The sequence below is a fragment of the Tachyglossus aculeatus genome, chromosome 12, assembly GCF_015852505.1.
Source record: "Tachyglossus aculeatus isolate mTacAcu1 chromosome 12, mTacAcu1.pri, whole genome shotgun sequence".
NCBI classification, from domain to species: Eukaryota; Metazoa; Chordata; class Mammalia; order Monotremata; family Tachyglossidae; genus Tachyglossus; species Tachyglossus aculeatus.
The window spans coordinates 21,845,038-21,861,734 of NC_052077.1; the positions used below are offsets into that span (position 1 = coordinate 21,845,038).

At 42.7% G+C, this 16,697-nt stretch overlaps 1 protein-coding gene across 1 annotated transcript in view; it reads right to left on the bottom strand.

Moving 5' to 3' along the window:
* The window catches only part of SH3D19 (SH3 domain containing 19), a 130,331-nt gene that overhangs the window by 43,557 nt on the left and 70,077 nt on the right, over positions 1-16,697 (bottom strand). Inside the window, exons 4-7 of the mRNA XM_038754956.1 lie at positions 12,652-12,691; positions 10,456-10,591; positions 10,039-10,237; positions 8,688-9,668 (exon numbers count right to left, since the gene is read on the bottom strand). Of these exons, the coding sequence (XP_038610884.1) occupies positions 8,688-9,668; positions 10,039-10,237; positions 10,456-10,591; positions 12,652-12,691 (1,356 nt within the window). The remainder of the gene's footprint in view (positions 1-8,687; positions 9,669-10,038; positions 10,238-10,455; positions 10,592-12,651; positions 12,692-16,697) is intronic.

Here is a 16,697-nt window from a genome sequence, read left to right on the forward strand (position 1 = left end):
GAAAAGGGTTTAGCTTAAAATAATCCCTACATTAACTCACACTAGCTTCCTTTTTACCCCAGGTGTAATTTAAGCAGAGAAATATTTTTCTGCAAGAAATCTCTTCAGGATGTCTTGGGAGCAGGTAGGCAGGCACTGCATAGACCAAAGGAAGCTACAACTCCCTGAACTGTTATAGGTTTTGAATGAGGAGACTTTATGCCATAGCTGCCGCTCCCCCACCAACCACCCCTTTCCCATCACTGGCAAATCATCAATCGTATTTATTGAGCGCTTACTGCGTGCACAGCACTGTACTAAGCACTTATGTTACAACAGCTGCTGTGGGGAGGAAGTTGTGCTCCTGTCAGGCCTGGGATCTTGTTGTCTAACAGAAAAATCAAATTCAGAATTTCATGATGTCCCACCATGGTATTTTTTCCCCTTACTGTCTTTCCTTTTGAGTATGACGGATATTGTCTTTCCTCCAAACTATGTGAAGGGCTGACGGATGGGTAAAAAACTCTCATCTCAATTCCCTAGCCCGTACAGTAGCGGTAAGTCATCCTGCAGCCTTTGGTCTTCTATGAAGCCACTGGACAGGACAAACGGGAACCAAGAGCTGGAGCGCAGGATAAGACAACAGCAGCAACAGCCTTCATCACTGCATCAACAACAGAGATGATTAGTTTTGGTTCCTACTAAGGGAGGCCATAGAGAAGTCAAAAATTCACATGGAGAAGATTGCTTTTTTTTCCTAGGTATGTGACGATGTTCTCATTGCATGACAAGTTTAAAATTTACAATTCTACGGGGGGGGGCTCCACTGCATGTATGTATGTGATCATCTCTGAGGCTGCTTGGCATTGTAGTTCTAGAAGTTTGTAGTAGGGACCATCTTTATATGTTGCCAACTTGTACTTCCCAAGCGCTTAGTACAGTGCTCTGAACACAGTAAGCGCTCAATAAATACGATTGAATAAATGAATATACTTAGCAGCCTCTCAGCCGCCCTGCCATGATCCTCCTGGTCGGCCAAAGAACAGAGGAAGGGGATCAGGAACTGTGGCAGCTGGAGGCAATATTACAGAGCTCTCCTTGATGGGAGTGGGGAGGGGTGAAAGGAGACAGAGACAAGAAGGGGGACAAAGGGGAGAGGTGGAAGACCCTAACACATAATTTAAGCACACACCCAACCCCATCCGCTCACATCATCATCAATCGTATTTACTGAGCGCTTACTATGTGCAGAGCACTGTACTAAGCGCTTAGCACCGTACTAACATGACTGAGCATCCTGGGAAGCAGCGTAGTTTAGTGGATGAGTCATGCACGGGTTTAGCATGGTTTAGCTCGGGCTTGGGAGTCAGAAGGATGTGGGTTCTAATCCCAGCTCTACCACTTATCTGCTACGTGACCCTGGGCAAGTCACTTACTTCCCTGTACCTCAGTTACCTCATCTGTAAAATGGGGATTAGGACTGTGAGCCCCATGTGGGGCAGGGATTGCATCCAACCTGATCTTGTATCTACTCTAACACTTAGAACAGTGCTTGACAAATAGTAGGCACTTAACAAATACCACCAATAATATCCTGGTAGCAGTAGGGAAAGGTGCTCAGCTGACAGGGTGGCCCTCTCCTACTGCTTACCAATTCTGTAGATCTGCAGGACAAAAACTGATAAAATTGAGCAGCTTTCAAACAGCCCTGAAATTCTAAAAATCTACTCATCTGGAAAACCATTTAAAATGTGTAAAATGAATGAGAATAGCAACTCTGTCCTACTATGCTAAATTTTATTATAACCATTTTGCAAAATCCTACGGATAATTTAAATCAAAGTTGGGTAGACTTGCAGCTCCTTATAGTGTTTTCTACACTACAGTTCAGTTTTATTTATAAACTCATTGTTCCTGGTCAGTCATTTGTTAGTCTTTAATAATTTTCACTTAAACCATGAATAATTATTATACAACATATCTCTCCGAAACAGGCCTATTTAATAGTTTTTTTGTTGCATTTCGTTCAGGCAAAAGAATCTTGAGTATTGCATCACTGCAGGTCTCTTGGCTTGTTTAATTTCCTCTCCCAGCCGTCCTCACCGAGAAAAGTGATTTCCACATCAGTTTCCTTACTTAAATGGCACCCTAGACTGCAGTCTATGCTAGAAATACAGTTTCAGAGAGGAGGAACTTCATTAATTTCTTAGAAAGTAACAACAGTGGCTACTTTTCATGTTGTAATGGTACTTTTGATCTCCCCTGCTGTACTGTATAAAGTTTGTTTTACACTTTTAGTGAAAATAGTTTCCAATTCCAACTCGATTATGCAAGTAACATGAAAAGCATGTAGCAAGTTCTGCTGCATTTCATGGCATTTCTAGAATTGCTGGGCAAATAAATAATATAAAATGAATTATCTGGTAAACATAAGAGGTGAAGCATATATGTATGGTCCACCTTGTACATGCTTTGCAATTCCTTTCCCTCTTAAAAAAAAGTGGGGGGGAGAAAAGGGAGTGGCACACGTTTTTCAACCAAAAGCAAAAAATATACATGCACTAATAAGCAATTTTTTTAAGACAATAAACTATGGGCCAGCTCTCCTTAATGTTTTTAATTTTGACAGAAAATAATGCAGATCTATTTGAGTTTGTCTAGAACTAGTTTCTGGTAGAAAATATTTGAATGACATCGGCTTAAAAAAAATGAAGCAATTTCATATCAGGTTCATCTTTGCTTCTTTTCAATGCTTCTAAACTCCTGCTAATGGAAAGAAGGTAGAATGGGGCTTTCTTCAGAGATAAATACAGTGAATTACTGCATTTACAATTTCAATTATGGAAGGCTTCCTGATCACATGAGCTTCTGCAATTCCTGCTGTCAAGTAGTCAGAATGGAGCAGAGGGAAAGGAACGCTGAAATATCATTTTTCAATAGAAAGTCTTATCTATAATTATTCCTAACCCAAGATTTTCTGTTGAGGCCTCTCACAAGAATACCACAAAGCATTTAGAAAGGCAAAATATTTTTGAGGGGATTATCTGATCTGCTTCTCCAACTCACATCCCTCTATTTTACACCAGTGGAATGATTCAGCAGTTGTTGCCATGGTCTAATCTCTGACAGCAGACTTCTTTACACCTACTTCTAGCTGGTCTTCATTACTAAGCTAAGCAAAGCACTCACGATAAAGTCGGGTTTTGCCCATTACCTAGCTAGTCTTGTCATTTCATAATTAGTTCAACCCTCCTGGCTTGTTCATGTAATTTCTGTCCCCTGAGTTCTGTTAATGGCAGAAATTGTCTGCTAAACTACCAGGCTGTTCAGGGTAATGGGGCTGACTGCAGATGCTTTTTTCTTTTTCTTTTTTTTTAAGAAGGTGTGACTGCAGATGCTTTTTTTTTATGAACGTGTAACAAGTACTGGGTTTGATCTGTAAGGTGCGAAGCTGAACTGCTAGCATCCCTTAGCAATGTTACACTAACCTGGAAGTCATTCTTTGCAAGAAATGAAACAAATATTAAGCTGCCTGTTTTATGTTTTAAATCACTTAAATCACTTTCTAATCTTTACTACATTTCCACAGCATCTGTTTTCTGATCCTTCTTTTTCTATGACTAATAAGGTAACAATTTTTTGACCATTCTTCTGTTAAAATGTCCTGATTAATTTAAGCTAGGGTGGTGCGCAGGGAGGAAATGAAGATAGGGTGTGCTTATAAACCATATCCTTCCTTGCTATTCTCTCAAGTGAGTTATTCTGCCTGAACACTTCATTCAGGATCCCAGAATAGAAGCTGGCAAATTCCCTGGCATTTCATCCGGGAGTGAGAAGGTAACCCGTTCCTTCTGCACTGTGCATTGTGTATGCACAAAGACAGTCTACCAGCTGGGTTTGGGTGAGGCAGTGAGACAACTATTGGATAGCCTTTTTTTTGTTTGTTTAATGGCATTTGTTAAATTCTTACTATGTTGGGCACTAAGTGCTGGGGTAGATTCAAGCTTGGACCCATCCCAAGTCTCACATAGAGCTCACAGTCTTAATCCCCATTTTCAGATGAGATAATTGAGGCATGGAGAAGCTAAGTGACTTACCTAAGGTCACCCAGCAGACAAGTGACTTCCAAGCCTGTGCTCTAGGCCCCTTTGCTTCTCAGAGCATTCTTAATTAGGACTGCTCATTTACCCAGGAGACTATTGAACGGAGCCAATGTTTCCACATTAATAAACTGTCTATATGCGAACCCATTATCAACAGGTCCTGCTGATTTGCTTTCCAGAAGCGGTTACCCATACTGCTTCACCTGACGTTTCACAAGGGCTTCTGAAATCATAGTTTTCCAGATTCTTGAGGCCCCGCACTTACTATGCCCTGAACAAGTTAACACACCAACTAAAACGTTCGTTTAGTTGTGAACTAAGGAGGAATTTACCTCCGGTTGTGCCAAAGCTGAAAAGACAACGGTGTAGTCTGGCTGGAGAGCAAGCATGAAATAGGGCAGATGACTTCTGATGAGTTAATTGTGGTATTTGTTAAGCACTTACTACGTGCTAAGCATACTGTACTAAGCATTGGAGTAGTTATGAGATAATCAGGTCCCACATGGGACTCACAGACTAAGAAAAAAGGGAGAACAGGTACTGAATCTTTATTTTACAAATGAGGGAACTGAAGCACAGAGAAGTGGCTTACTCAAGGTAACACAGCTGACAAGTGGCAGAGCTAGGATTAGAACCCAGGTCCTCTGATTCCCAGGCCGATGCCCTTTCCATTAGGCCATGCTACTTCTCAGCGTGGCTTAGTGGAGGTCTCCTTGTGTTAAAGTCTCCTGTTTGTTGCTTTGTTCCTACCCACATCTGCAAGAGTATTAGGTCATTGTGGTCAGGGAATAATAATAATGACATTTATTAAGCACTTACTATGTGCAAAGCACTGTTCTAAGCGCTGTGGAGGTTACAAGGTGATCAGGTTGTCCCACGGGGGGGCTCACAGTCTTAATCCCCATTTTACAGATGAGGTAGCTGAGGCCCAGAGAAGTTAAGTGACTTGCCCAGAGTCACACAGCTGACAAGTGGCGGAGCCAGAATTTGAACCCATGACCTCCGAGTCCAAAGCCCGGGTTCTTTGAACTGAGCCAGGCTGCTTCTCTATCAAAAAAGGGAATATGTTTACCAACTCTTACACTGTACTTTCTCAAGTGCTCAGTACAGTGCTCTGCACACAGTAAGCACTAAATAAATACCATTGATGATGATGAGTGAAAAATCCTTAAACAATATTACTGATAAGACTGAAACAATGTGTACTGTTATTTTTTATAATCCATTTTCAAATACGAACAGGGGTTGTTTTCCCTAGCACTGAACTAGGGAGACATGAGAGCTCACCTTCTCCAAGAGGCCTTCCCAGCCTGAGCCCCCCTTTTCCTCTCTTCCTCCCCACCCCCCGCCCTACCTCCCTCCCCTCCCCACAGCACCTGTATATATGTTTATACAGATTTATTACTCTATTTATTTTACTTGTACATATTTACTATTCTATTTATTTTGTTAATGATGTGCATTTAGCTTTAATTCTCTTTGTCCTGATGACTTGACACCTGTCCACATGTTTTGTTTTGTTGTCTGTCTCCCCCTTCTAGACTGTGAACCTGTTGTTGGGTAGGGACCGTCTCTATATGTTGCCAACTTGTACTTCTCAAGCGCTTAGTACAGTGCTCTGCACATAGTAAGCGCTCAATTAATATGATTGAATGAATGAATGAACTATCTTTTTTTTTTTAGAAAAGTGATCCAGGAAGCAGAGTGAAGTAAGGACCGAAGTGAGGAGAGACAGGAGGTCATGTTGAAACACTGTGAAGCCCTTTGTAAGCTTTTGGGAAGGATAATTGTACCAGTAGGAAGATAAAGTTATCCTTTTTCCCTGTTGGACTTAGACAACTATGAGAGAACTCCACCCTTTCAAAATTTTTCCCTTTTCTGCACTATACAGCTTAGGACCATAACAAATGACATGTAACAGTAATCACAACAGCGGCAGCAACTCTGCAACAAAAAGGAAAGAAATAGCATAATCCATGCTTTGTTTCAGGGTCCCCTTCTATTCTCCATCTACACCCACTCCCTTGGAGAACTCATTTGCTTCCAAGGCTTCAACTACCATCTCTATGTAGATGATTCCCAAATCTCTCTCTCCAGTCCTGTTCTCTCTCCTTTTCTGCAGTTTTGCATTTCCTTCTGCCTCCAGGACATCTCCACTTGGACAACTCACCGACATTTCCTTATTCATTTAATATCATTTTATTAACAAGGGCTTCACAAATTAGACTGATCAATTTTTAATAACAATAGTTATCTATATAAATGCACAGTATTTAAGCAGCATGGTCTAAGGGAACAGAACACAGGCCTGGGCGTCAGAAGGACCTGGGTTCTAATCTTGGGTCCATCACTTGTCTGCTGTAGGACCTTGGTCAAGATGCTCAAGTCACTATGGCTCAGTTACCTCATCTGTAAAATGGGAATGAAGATCATGAGCTCTATGTGGGACAGGGACTGTGTCCAGCCTAATTAGCTTGTATCTACCCCAGCGCTTAGTATAGTGCCCGAAACACTGTAAGCACTTAACAAATGTCATTAAATAACATTTTATATTCACTATGTTTTCCCCATATTACATCTCTTATTACATATTACATCTCATTATTACTGATTAATTATCAGTAGGATCAGTCACGTGCTTCCTTTTCAGGATCACTTCAGCCATACTTTGAAGTTACAAAATAGCTGCCTCCCCCTACTCAGATATCCTTCCTTCTGTTGATAAATGAACTAGGTTTCTCAACCCTGAAAAACGCTGAAAAAAACCAGTACCACAAACACTCTGGGAAAAGACTTCTACAGTGATGTACTAACATTAGGAGTTTCACTTGTTGCTGGACCAACAGAGTTTTGTTGGCCTGAAGGATAATTAAGGGCCCAAAAACCTGAATAAAGATAGGATGGGGCAGGAACCCTCCCATCTCCATTCAGAGACTGCTCTGGCAATTCAAGTGTTTCACAGGAGCTGTGGAAACCCACCAATTTGGACAATACTGAGCTAATAACTGCCACAGCTGACTATTACTAACAATAACAATAATTATGGAATTTGTTAAGCATTTACTATGTGCCAGGCACTGTTCTAAGCACTGGAGTGGACACAAGCAAATCAGGTGGACACAGTCCCTGTCCCACAGTTCCAATCCCCATTTTACAGATGAGAGAGCTATCTAAAATCATTAACCATAAGTTTGTTTTTTTTTTTTTACAAGATCATCAGGTTGGACACAATCCCTTCCCAACATGGGCCTCACAGCTGAAGTAGGAGGGATTAGAACTGTATACCCATTTTAAAGATGAGGTAACTGAGGCCCAGAAAAGTTATGTGACTTGCCCAAGATCACACAACAGACAAGTGGCAGAGCTGGGATTAGAACCCATGACCTTTCCAATACGCCATGCTGCTTCTACATTCTAAGTTCAGAAATTTGGATTCTAAGAAAATCAAAAATGTCTTCCTGTCACTTTAAATTATTTCCTTGAACTATACAGCTTAGGACCACAACAAATGACATATAACAGTAATCACAACAGTGGCAGCAACTCTGCAACAAAAAGGAAAGGAATTGCATAAGCCATGCTTAGTTTCAGGGTCCCCTTCTATTCTCCATCTACACCCACTCCCTTGGAGAACTCATTTGCTTCCATGGCTTCAACTACCAACTCTATGTAGATGATTCCCAAAACTCTCTCTCCAATCCTGTCTTCTGTCCTTTTCTGCAGTCTTGCCTTTCCTTCTGCCTTCAGGATACCTCCACTTGGATAACTCACTGACATTTCCTTAATATGTCCAAAACAGAATTCCACATCTTTCCAACTCTGTCCTCCCTTTGTCTTTCCCATCACTGCAGACAACACCACTATCTTCCCTGTTTCCCAAGCTCGTATTCTTGACATTATTCTTGGCATCTCTCTCATTCAAAGCACATATTCACTCAGTCGGTTCTACCTTCATAACACCTGGAAAACTCACCAGAGCAACCAAGAAGTGAACAACAGTAAAAAGAAGACGATCCATTTTATACCTAATTATACATGCCCATCCTGTCTTAGACCACAGTAGCAAAATACATTAGAACACTCTCGAGATCATCACCATCCCACCCATGGATGGAATTTAGAAGAAACATACCCTCTTTTCTCATCTCATAAATGTGAGGGCACTCGATTCTCTAACTCCAAGCCTTTACTTACAATTCTTCATTCTTCACTTTTCAAAAGGAGTTGCAAGAAAAGTGCATTTGTACACATCAGGTATGTAACCAAATATAATTGGAATGCACGCATTTTATGTTGCCATGGGCACTATCAGAAAAGAGATGGGCTCATTGTGCCTCATAAAAACAAAGCCTAACTGTGACTCGAGAGGAGCCAGATAGTAAATCCCAAGATCCTGAGAGTGAACACAAATTTTCTTCTAGGACAAGTGATGAGAATAAGGATTTTACTTTAGGAGTGGCACCTCAAGTGAGAGAGAGAGCGAGAGAGAGAGAGCGTGTGCTTGCCCACTCTCACAGTCCTCATGCTCTAGAAAACAATACTGCAACTGCAAAACTGGTCTGGAAGATACTCCTTCACCCCACCCCACCTCGGCATTTCACTTACCCAGAGCAGCTTCTGAACTGAGAGCTTCTCCTGCTAGGTTAAACGAAGCAGCTGGCAAAACATCATCGTCGAAGCTGATCAGGTCTCTTTCCCCAACAGGTCTGCTCTGTACAGGAGGAGGCGGGAGAATGGCTGCAGGTGCCTCTTCTAATGCCCTGAAGGCTTTGGCCTGCGCAGCTACAGAGAGTCTGGGGGCAGCAGTGACAGGTTTCAAGGCCGCTGGTGGCACACTGGGGGTTTCTACGGAAACTAATTTCTTGGGGAGCAGAGGTCTCGGTGCGGGAGTTGGAGGTTTTTTCTCCCCGTCGGGAGTCTCCGGACAATCATTACTTGTGCTTTTGATGAGGCTGGGCTTTGGTTTCTTTGGCACTTCGGGTTTGGCTATTGGGCTGCTTCCTGTTTCTGGGGGCTGGGAGTGGGCAGAGGGCCCTTCCTTGGGGGCATTCCTCGGCTTGTTTTCTGCCCAGATGTTCCACTCTTCAGAAGCTCGGTTAGCTCCCGGTTTGGGAGCTAGGGCTGGTTTTCCTGCAGGAACAGCAGGCCTGGCGGGATATGTCCGGGGAGCAATTTCTGGTCTCCTGGGTAGTCCTGAGGTTTCGGCATTTGTTTGAGACTCAAATGCTTTAATCCTTGAAACAATACTATTTTGGTTTCTTTCTGTGTTCATACTGTTCATCGCCACTTGGCTGTCCAATAAACTACTGTCTAATGGGGCTAGGGATTGACTAGGAGAAGACTCCTGGTTTGTTCTCGTTTGGCCGACTTCCTGATGGTCGTGAGCTTTAGTCTGAATGTCTCTAGCTACTGGTCTGAGATTGCTTTTTGATCTTGGTCTTGGCACTGGACATCTCCCGGCACTGGGATTTTCGTGGCAATTCTGTTCTTCAGAAATATCAAAGACAATCAAAGGAGCCACACTTTCCAAAAGATTGGCAGTTAGCTGTGGCGAAGGAGGCCGAGGTGGTTTGAGGGAAGCGTGCACTACAGTAAAGAAAACAATTTTAAAAAATAGGTGGAAAGTCATCATTTTTAACAAATACCAACTTTCAACAGACAAGAAAGATTTTCTTACATAGCTGTCATTTAACCGTTAAGTTTGGATTGCTTTAACAAACTACAATTCCAGAGTCACTGAAGAAACAAATCTTGCTCAGCTTCCCCGTTAGAAAGAGGACTTTATCTTCCACCACCTAAACTGTCTTTAAACAAAAATTACCCAAATTCCCCAATTCATTTTTCACCTACAAAATTTAATGCACCTGGTTGCTCCCATAACACCTTTAGCATTCCATACGTGGACTTATTTTTTCAAAGCAACTTCCCAGCAAGCACCTATGTATGGATTGCTTACCCCGAATTATGTCAGGTACACAGGGAGCAGGCTGATTGTTTTCATCACTTCCTGGCAAGCGGCTGATTATTTCCTCTGGAAAGTCAGTCTGAGTTGCAGATGTAATGGTATTTCTTGGAGTGGCGGCAGCATTGTTATTTGTGGTATTGACTTGAACCTGGTTGATTTCTTTTATTACTTGCTCATAAGATGGTGGAAGCTATAAAATCAACGATTCAGAAACAAATATTGGTACTTCCAAATGCAGACACACTCATCTCAGAGGCACTACGTGCTTTTAGGCAATGAGTTTCAGAATAAGTCACTTCCAGAGAACACAGAGGGCCCAGTTCCAAGGAAGTAGTTCAAGGCAGGACTCCTGTCCTTGAACTTTATCTTTCAGATAAAATTGGGACCACTGATTTAATGCTGGCTCACCTCAGCAGGAACCGCTTCGTTTGGTCTCCAGGCGCCTGGGGAGGGAGAGGATGGAAATCCTAATGCTGGTGAGGCCCCTGGAAACCACGAAGTTGGTCTGAGGGGCTCAGCTGCCACAATTGTGATCTCTGGGCGCCTGTACGGCAAAAAGGGAAACTTTTACAGAGTTGAAACAAAACATACTCTTGCCCCGGCCCCTACAGCCAGGTGGCCAGCAGGACGAAGGCAGACACCTTAGGCAAGTTGCTTCACTTCCCTATGCCTCAGTTCCCTCAGCTGTAAAATGGGGATTAAGACTGTTAGCCACATGTGGGACAGGGACTGTGTCCAACCCGGTTTGCTTATATCCACCCCAGTGCTTAATACAGTGCCTGGCACATAGTAAGCACTTAAATACCACAATAATCATTACTATTATTATTATTGTCACCAAACAGCAGTGACAGCAGTGGGTTACCTATTGGGGTGGCAACTGTGCCACCCATTCTCTCAGTACAGGAATGCCTCTCTCGTTTTGCAGAAGCAGCTGACAAAATTCTCAGCTCCTTAGTGCCAACACACCATCTTGCCAATCAACTGTATTTATTGAGCGCTTACCACTGATTCATTCGTTCATTCAATTGTATTTATTGACTGCTTACTGTATGCAGAGCACTGTACTAAGCGCTTGGGAAGTACAAGTTGGCAAAATCTAGGGACGGTCCCTACCCAACAACGGGCTCACAGTCTAGAAGGGAGAGACAGACAACAAAACAAAACATGTGGACAGGTGTCAAGTCACCAGAATAAATAGAAATAAAGCTAGATGCATATCATTAACAAAATAAATAGAATAGTAAATATCATCATCATCATCAATCGTATTTATTGAGCGCCTACTGTGTGCAGAGCACTGTACTAAGCGCTTGGGAAGTACAAATTGGCAACATATAGAGACAGTCCCTACCCAACAGTGGGCTCACAGTCTAAAAGGGGGTGACAGAGAACAAAACCAAACATACTAACAAAATAAAATAAATAGAATAGATATGTACAAGTAAAATAAATAGAGTAATAAATATGTACAAACATATATACATATATACAGATGCTGTGGGGAAGGGAAGGAGGTAAGATGCGGGGGGATGTGTAGAGTGCTGAGTATGTTATAACAGAGTTGGCAGACACATTCCCTGCCCACAGTGAGCTAACAGTCTAAAGGCACCTTGTGCAGTTTAAAGAAGGTGGAGGCAAAATGGCCTAATGGAATGGCCCTGGGCCTAAGAGACAGGAAATCTAGGTTGTAGTCCAGTCCTATCACTGGCTTGCTTTGTGTAGACTTGCATATCAATCAATCTTTGTATTTTTTCATCATTTATTGTGCAGAGCACTGCACTACCTGCTTGGGAAAGTACACTACAACAAAGTTGATACACATGAATCCTGCTCATGAGGAACTACAGGGAGAGATACAAAATAAATTACAGGCAAGGGAGATGGTAGAGAATAAGGATATTTCCATAAGTGCCACGGGGCTGGGATAAGGCACTTAACTTCTCTGGGCCTCAGTTTCCTCATCGGGAAAACTGGTCAAATGTTACACATTGATGACACATGAGGTTACTTGCTTGAAATAGGTTAAGGCAAATCATGTCGTGGCACGTAAATCTGATCCACGTGACACAAAGGCACAAAACCGTTTCTTCTGACATCCCATCACTCTAGATGATTGTTGCTGAAAGATCATTCCCTAATGAGTTCTCTCTGGCCAACACGCATAGTGAAAACACATGCAGTGGGACAACTGACCACCAACATTACACGGTAAGAGAACTGACAGAAAATCTCTTTGAACTTTTATGTAGCCTTAAAGCTCGTGATCGGCTGAGCTGCCTGAGGGGCAAAAACAAGAACATAAATCCTTGTGTCCTTCAAAGCTGAGTCAAAGTTCCGCCTCCTTTTCCCATCCTCCCTCCTACATTCCTGTGCAATTATTTCAGGTCCTATTCATGGTGGTTACTGTTTTAACAACTGAGGCTGATATATCAATAATCGAATAAAAATGTGACTGGCAGCTCAGAGAGATTAAGAATTATGGAAATTGCAAGCCACGCCACCCCGGAAACAGCAAAGGATATCTAACTTGTTAAGAGAAGGCAAGTTTGAATATCGGTTGCTATCAAGGTATAGGATTTTGTAATAACCAAATAACTTTACCTCCTGTCCCGATGCTGTTCGCTGTGAGAAGTTCGAGAAGCTATTGGGGAAGAAAAATAATTTAAGTCAACAAAATCACATATTTGATAAACAGTGACTTACTTGAAAAGCTGAAAATAATTAACTTAATCTTAAGAATTGATAAAATAAAATTTGAAGATCAATTTCTTTCGGGGTAACTGAAAATAATTTTAGGTGATGGGCACAGAAAATTACCTTAATACTTTTAGATTCTTGAATAGAAAAAACTCGAAAACTAATCATTGTGCTTTGTGGCTCAAAAAAAAACTTGCACTGAGGAAATGGGGAGAAAAAGACATCTTATCAACAAACTGCACGGGCGTTGCATTTACAGCAATGACTAAGTAACAAAAGGATGACATTACAAGGAAAAAAACAACTCCCAGTCTAATTCACTGTGCCTTTCTGTTGCTGTTGTTTTTTTCCCAGAACAGAGGGGTCAAGCTATGATTGATTTTCTTTTACCTGTTTTTTTTCCAAAATTTACAACCTTAAAAATGTCTGCTTTTTATAAAAGAAAAATTAATTCATTCAATCGTATTTGTTGGGCACTTACTGTGTGGACAGCACTGTACTAAGCGCTTGGAAAGTACAATTCGGCCACAGATAGAGACAATCCCTACCCAACAACGGGCTCACAGTCTAGAAATCAAAATCCAGAAAATATTTAACGGAATCATGTAAGTTTATAGGATAAATTACTGAATATAGCAGAAAAGTGTTCCAAAAAATCTTATAAAAATGTATTAACTGCTCATATTTTGACATTCAATTTTCAAAATTTAAGTTGCTAGCCATTTTCTTTTTTCCCTAAATCTCAAATCATCATCATCATCAATCGTATTTATTGAGCGCATACTGTGTGCAGAGCACTGTACTAAGCGCTTGGGAAGTACAAATTGGCAACATATAGAGACAGTTCCTACCCAACAGTGGGCTCACAGTCTAAAAGGGGGAGACAAAACCAAACATACTAACAAAATAAAATAAATAGAATTTATTTCCCATAAAGGAAGGTGAACTAATGATTTTATCAATTTTGATGTGGAAATCCAATCTATCCATTAATGCAACCTCAGCAAAAAGAGTCACATAGGCTTTGGGATTTTTAATGGTTTTTTTAAATTATTAAAACGTAACATGGGTTAGCTGGGTTGCTTTTTTTTTTGTTTGACATAGCAGCAGCGAGACTGACTCTGGATTAATTTGGTTTGAAAAAAACGTACAGTACGCCCAGGATGATCTTTGAATCACAAACAGGATTCACAAAACACACATTTTATTAATAATTAATAAAAAGCCGATCCCAGTGTGCCACAATCACATCACCACAGAGCTGACTGGCATCAGAAATGCACTTTAATTAAGAGGACATCGGTTATTGTCACAAACATACCTCTTCCACGGGGCATTTTTGCTGTGCACTATTCATGAGTGCTAAAGGAAAAACAGAAGGGGTTATAGAAAAGGAAAGGCAGAAAAAAGAAGAGAGTGAAACAGGCTTCCCTACTCAAGACTGAATTAGGGACTTGGCTGATTAAGTCACACGTGCTTTCATCCAGAAAGAAAACTAAAGAAGCAGGTGGCTCCAGGGGACTATCAAAAGCATGCCTGAAATTCAGCAATATTATATTTGTGCGTACATCAAAATTAATATTCATTCAATCGTATTTATTGAGTGCTTACTGTGTGCAGAGCACTGTACTAAGCACTTCGGATGTACAAATTGGCAACATATAGTCGGTCCCTACCCAACAACGGGCTCACAGTCTAGAAAGGGGAGACAGACAGCAAAACAAAACAAGTAGGTGTCAATACCATCAGAATAAATAGAATTATAGCGATATACACATCATTAGTAAAATAGAGTAATAAATATGTACAAATATACACAAGTGCTATGGGGAGGGAAGTGGGTAGGTTAGAGGGAGGGAGGGGAGTGAGGAGGAGGGGAGGAGGAGGAGCAGAGGAAAAAAGGGGGGCTCAGTCTGGGAAGGCCTCCTGGAGGAGGTGAGCTCTCAGTAGGGCTTTGAAGGGAGGAAGAGAGCTAGTTTGGCGGATGTGTGGAGGGAGGGCATTCCATCATCATCATCAATCATATTTATTGAGTGCTTATTGTGTGCAGAGCACTGTACTAAGCGCTTGGGAAGTACAAATTCCAGGCCAGAGGTAGGACATGGGCCAGGGGTCGATGGTGGGACAGGCGAGAATGAGGCACAGTGAGGAGGTTAGCGGCAGAGGAGCGGAGGGTGAGGGCTGGGCTGGAGAAGGAGAGAAGGGAGGTGAGGTAGGAAGGGGCGAGGTGATGGACAGCTTTGAAGCCGAGAGTGAGGAGTTTTTGCTTGATTCGAAGTTTGATAGGCAACTACTGGAGATTTTTGAGGAGGGGAGTGACATGCCCAGAGCGTTTCTGTACAAAGATAACCCGGGCAGCAAAGTGAAGTACAGGCTGAAGTGGGGAGAGAAAGGAGGATAGGAGATCAGAAAGGAGGCTGATGCAGTAATCCAGTTGGGATAGGACGAGAGATTGAACCAGCAAGGTAGCGGTTTGGATGGAGAGGAAAGGGCGGTTCTTGGCGGTGTTATGGAGGTGAGACCGGCAGGTTTTGGTGACAGATTGGATGTGTGGGGTGAATGAGAGACTGGAGTCAAGGATGACACCAAGGTTGTGGGCTTGTGAGACAGGTAGGATGGTAGTGCCGTCTACAGTGATGGGAAAGTCAGGGAGAGGACAGGGTTTGGGAGGGAAGATAACAGTGTCAACTACTCTCAAATACTGTCTGCTCCTGCTTCACGGTTCTGTTGATTACAAAACATCGTATAGGCTCATGGGGACAGCCTACTAGTTACCCTTGTTTTCACTGATGACTGAGGAACAGGTAAATACCTGCCAAACTCAGAATATTGACATAAACCCAAGTGCACAAAACCTACATGAGATAGACGCTTGTGCAGTCAGCCAATTGTGGGACAGTTCGACTTGGGCTGAGCCAAAAGGTGACAGGGATACTTGCAGGCAGATACAAACCCTGTTCCATAAACCCATCCCCGCACCCTGAGGTGAAAGCCCCATACCACTGCCTACTCATCATCATCAGCCATTTCCATGGACGGTGAGCAATGCCAGCAGCACAACAGGGTACCTATGCACGCAGAGACCCACCACTACATGTCAGCAAGTGTGAACAGCTCTTGTCTGAACTAATGATAATAATGACAATTATTGTTAAGTGTTTACTATGTGCCAAGCACTGTACTAAGTGAGGCTGCCTCCCCATTTCTGGCTTCTGTTAGGCCCACATGGGGCCCAGAATCACAGCTTCTAGGTCAGCGCCGAATCAGCAGCGAGTGTAAGCCCACTGTGGGCAGGAATGTGACTGTTTATTGCTGTATTGTACTCTCCCAAGCGCTTAGTACAGTGCTCTACACACAGTAAGCATTCAGTATATATGACTGAATTGAATGAAAGTGAGCTAGAACCTGGCACTGCTGGGGGTGTGGATTGTGTCTGTTCTGGAAATTTGTAGTTCCCAGAGCAGTAAAAGGCTACCCCATATGGTTGTGCCTTAGCCACTGCGCCACCCAAAAAGAGAAGCAGTGTGGTTTAGTGGATAGAGCACAGGCTGGGGCGTCAGAAGGACCTGGGTTCTAATCCTGGCTCCGCCACCTGCCTGCTGTATGACCTTGGGCAAGTCACTTCACTTCTCTGCACCTCAGTTCCCTCATCTGTAATGTGGGGATTAAGTAATGTGAGCCCCACATGGGCCATGAACTGGGTCCAACCTGATTACCGTGTATCTACCCCAGTACTTAGGAAAGTGCCTGGGACATAGTCAGCACTTAACAAATAGCATAAAAAAGAGGGTGACTGGGAAGGGCACAGGGAAAGGGGATGTCAAACCAGACACAGTTTAGCTTAGGCCGGCCAAATCCGCAAGCGTGGGACTCATCGGCCTGCCGGGCAGTCCTGGGACAGTCCACGCATCTTTAGCAGCTTCCCCTGGAAACAAGACCCTGCCTCCTTC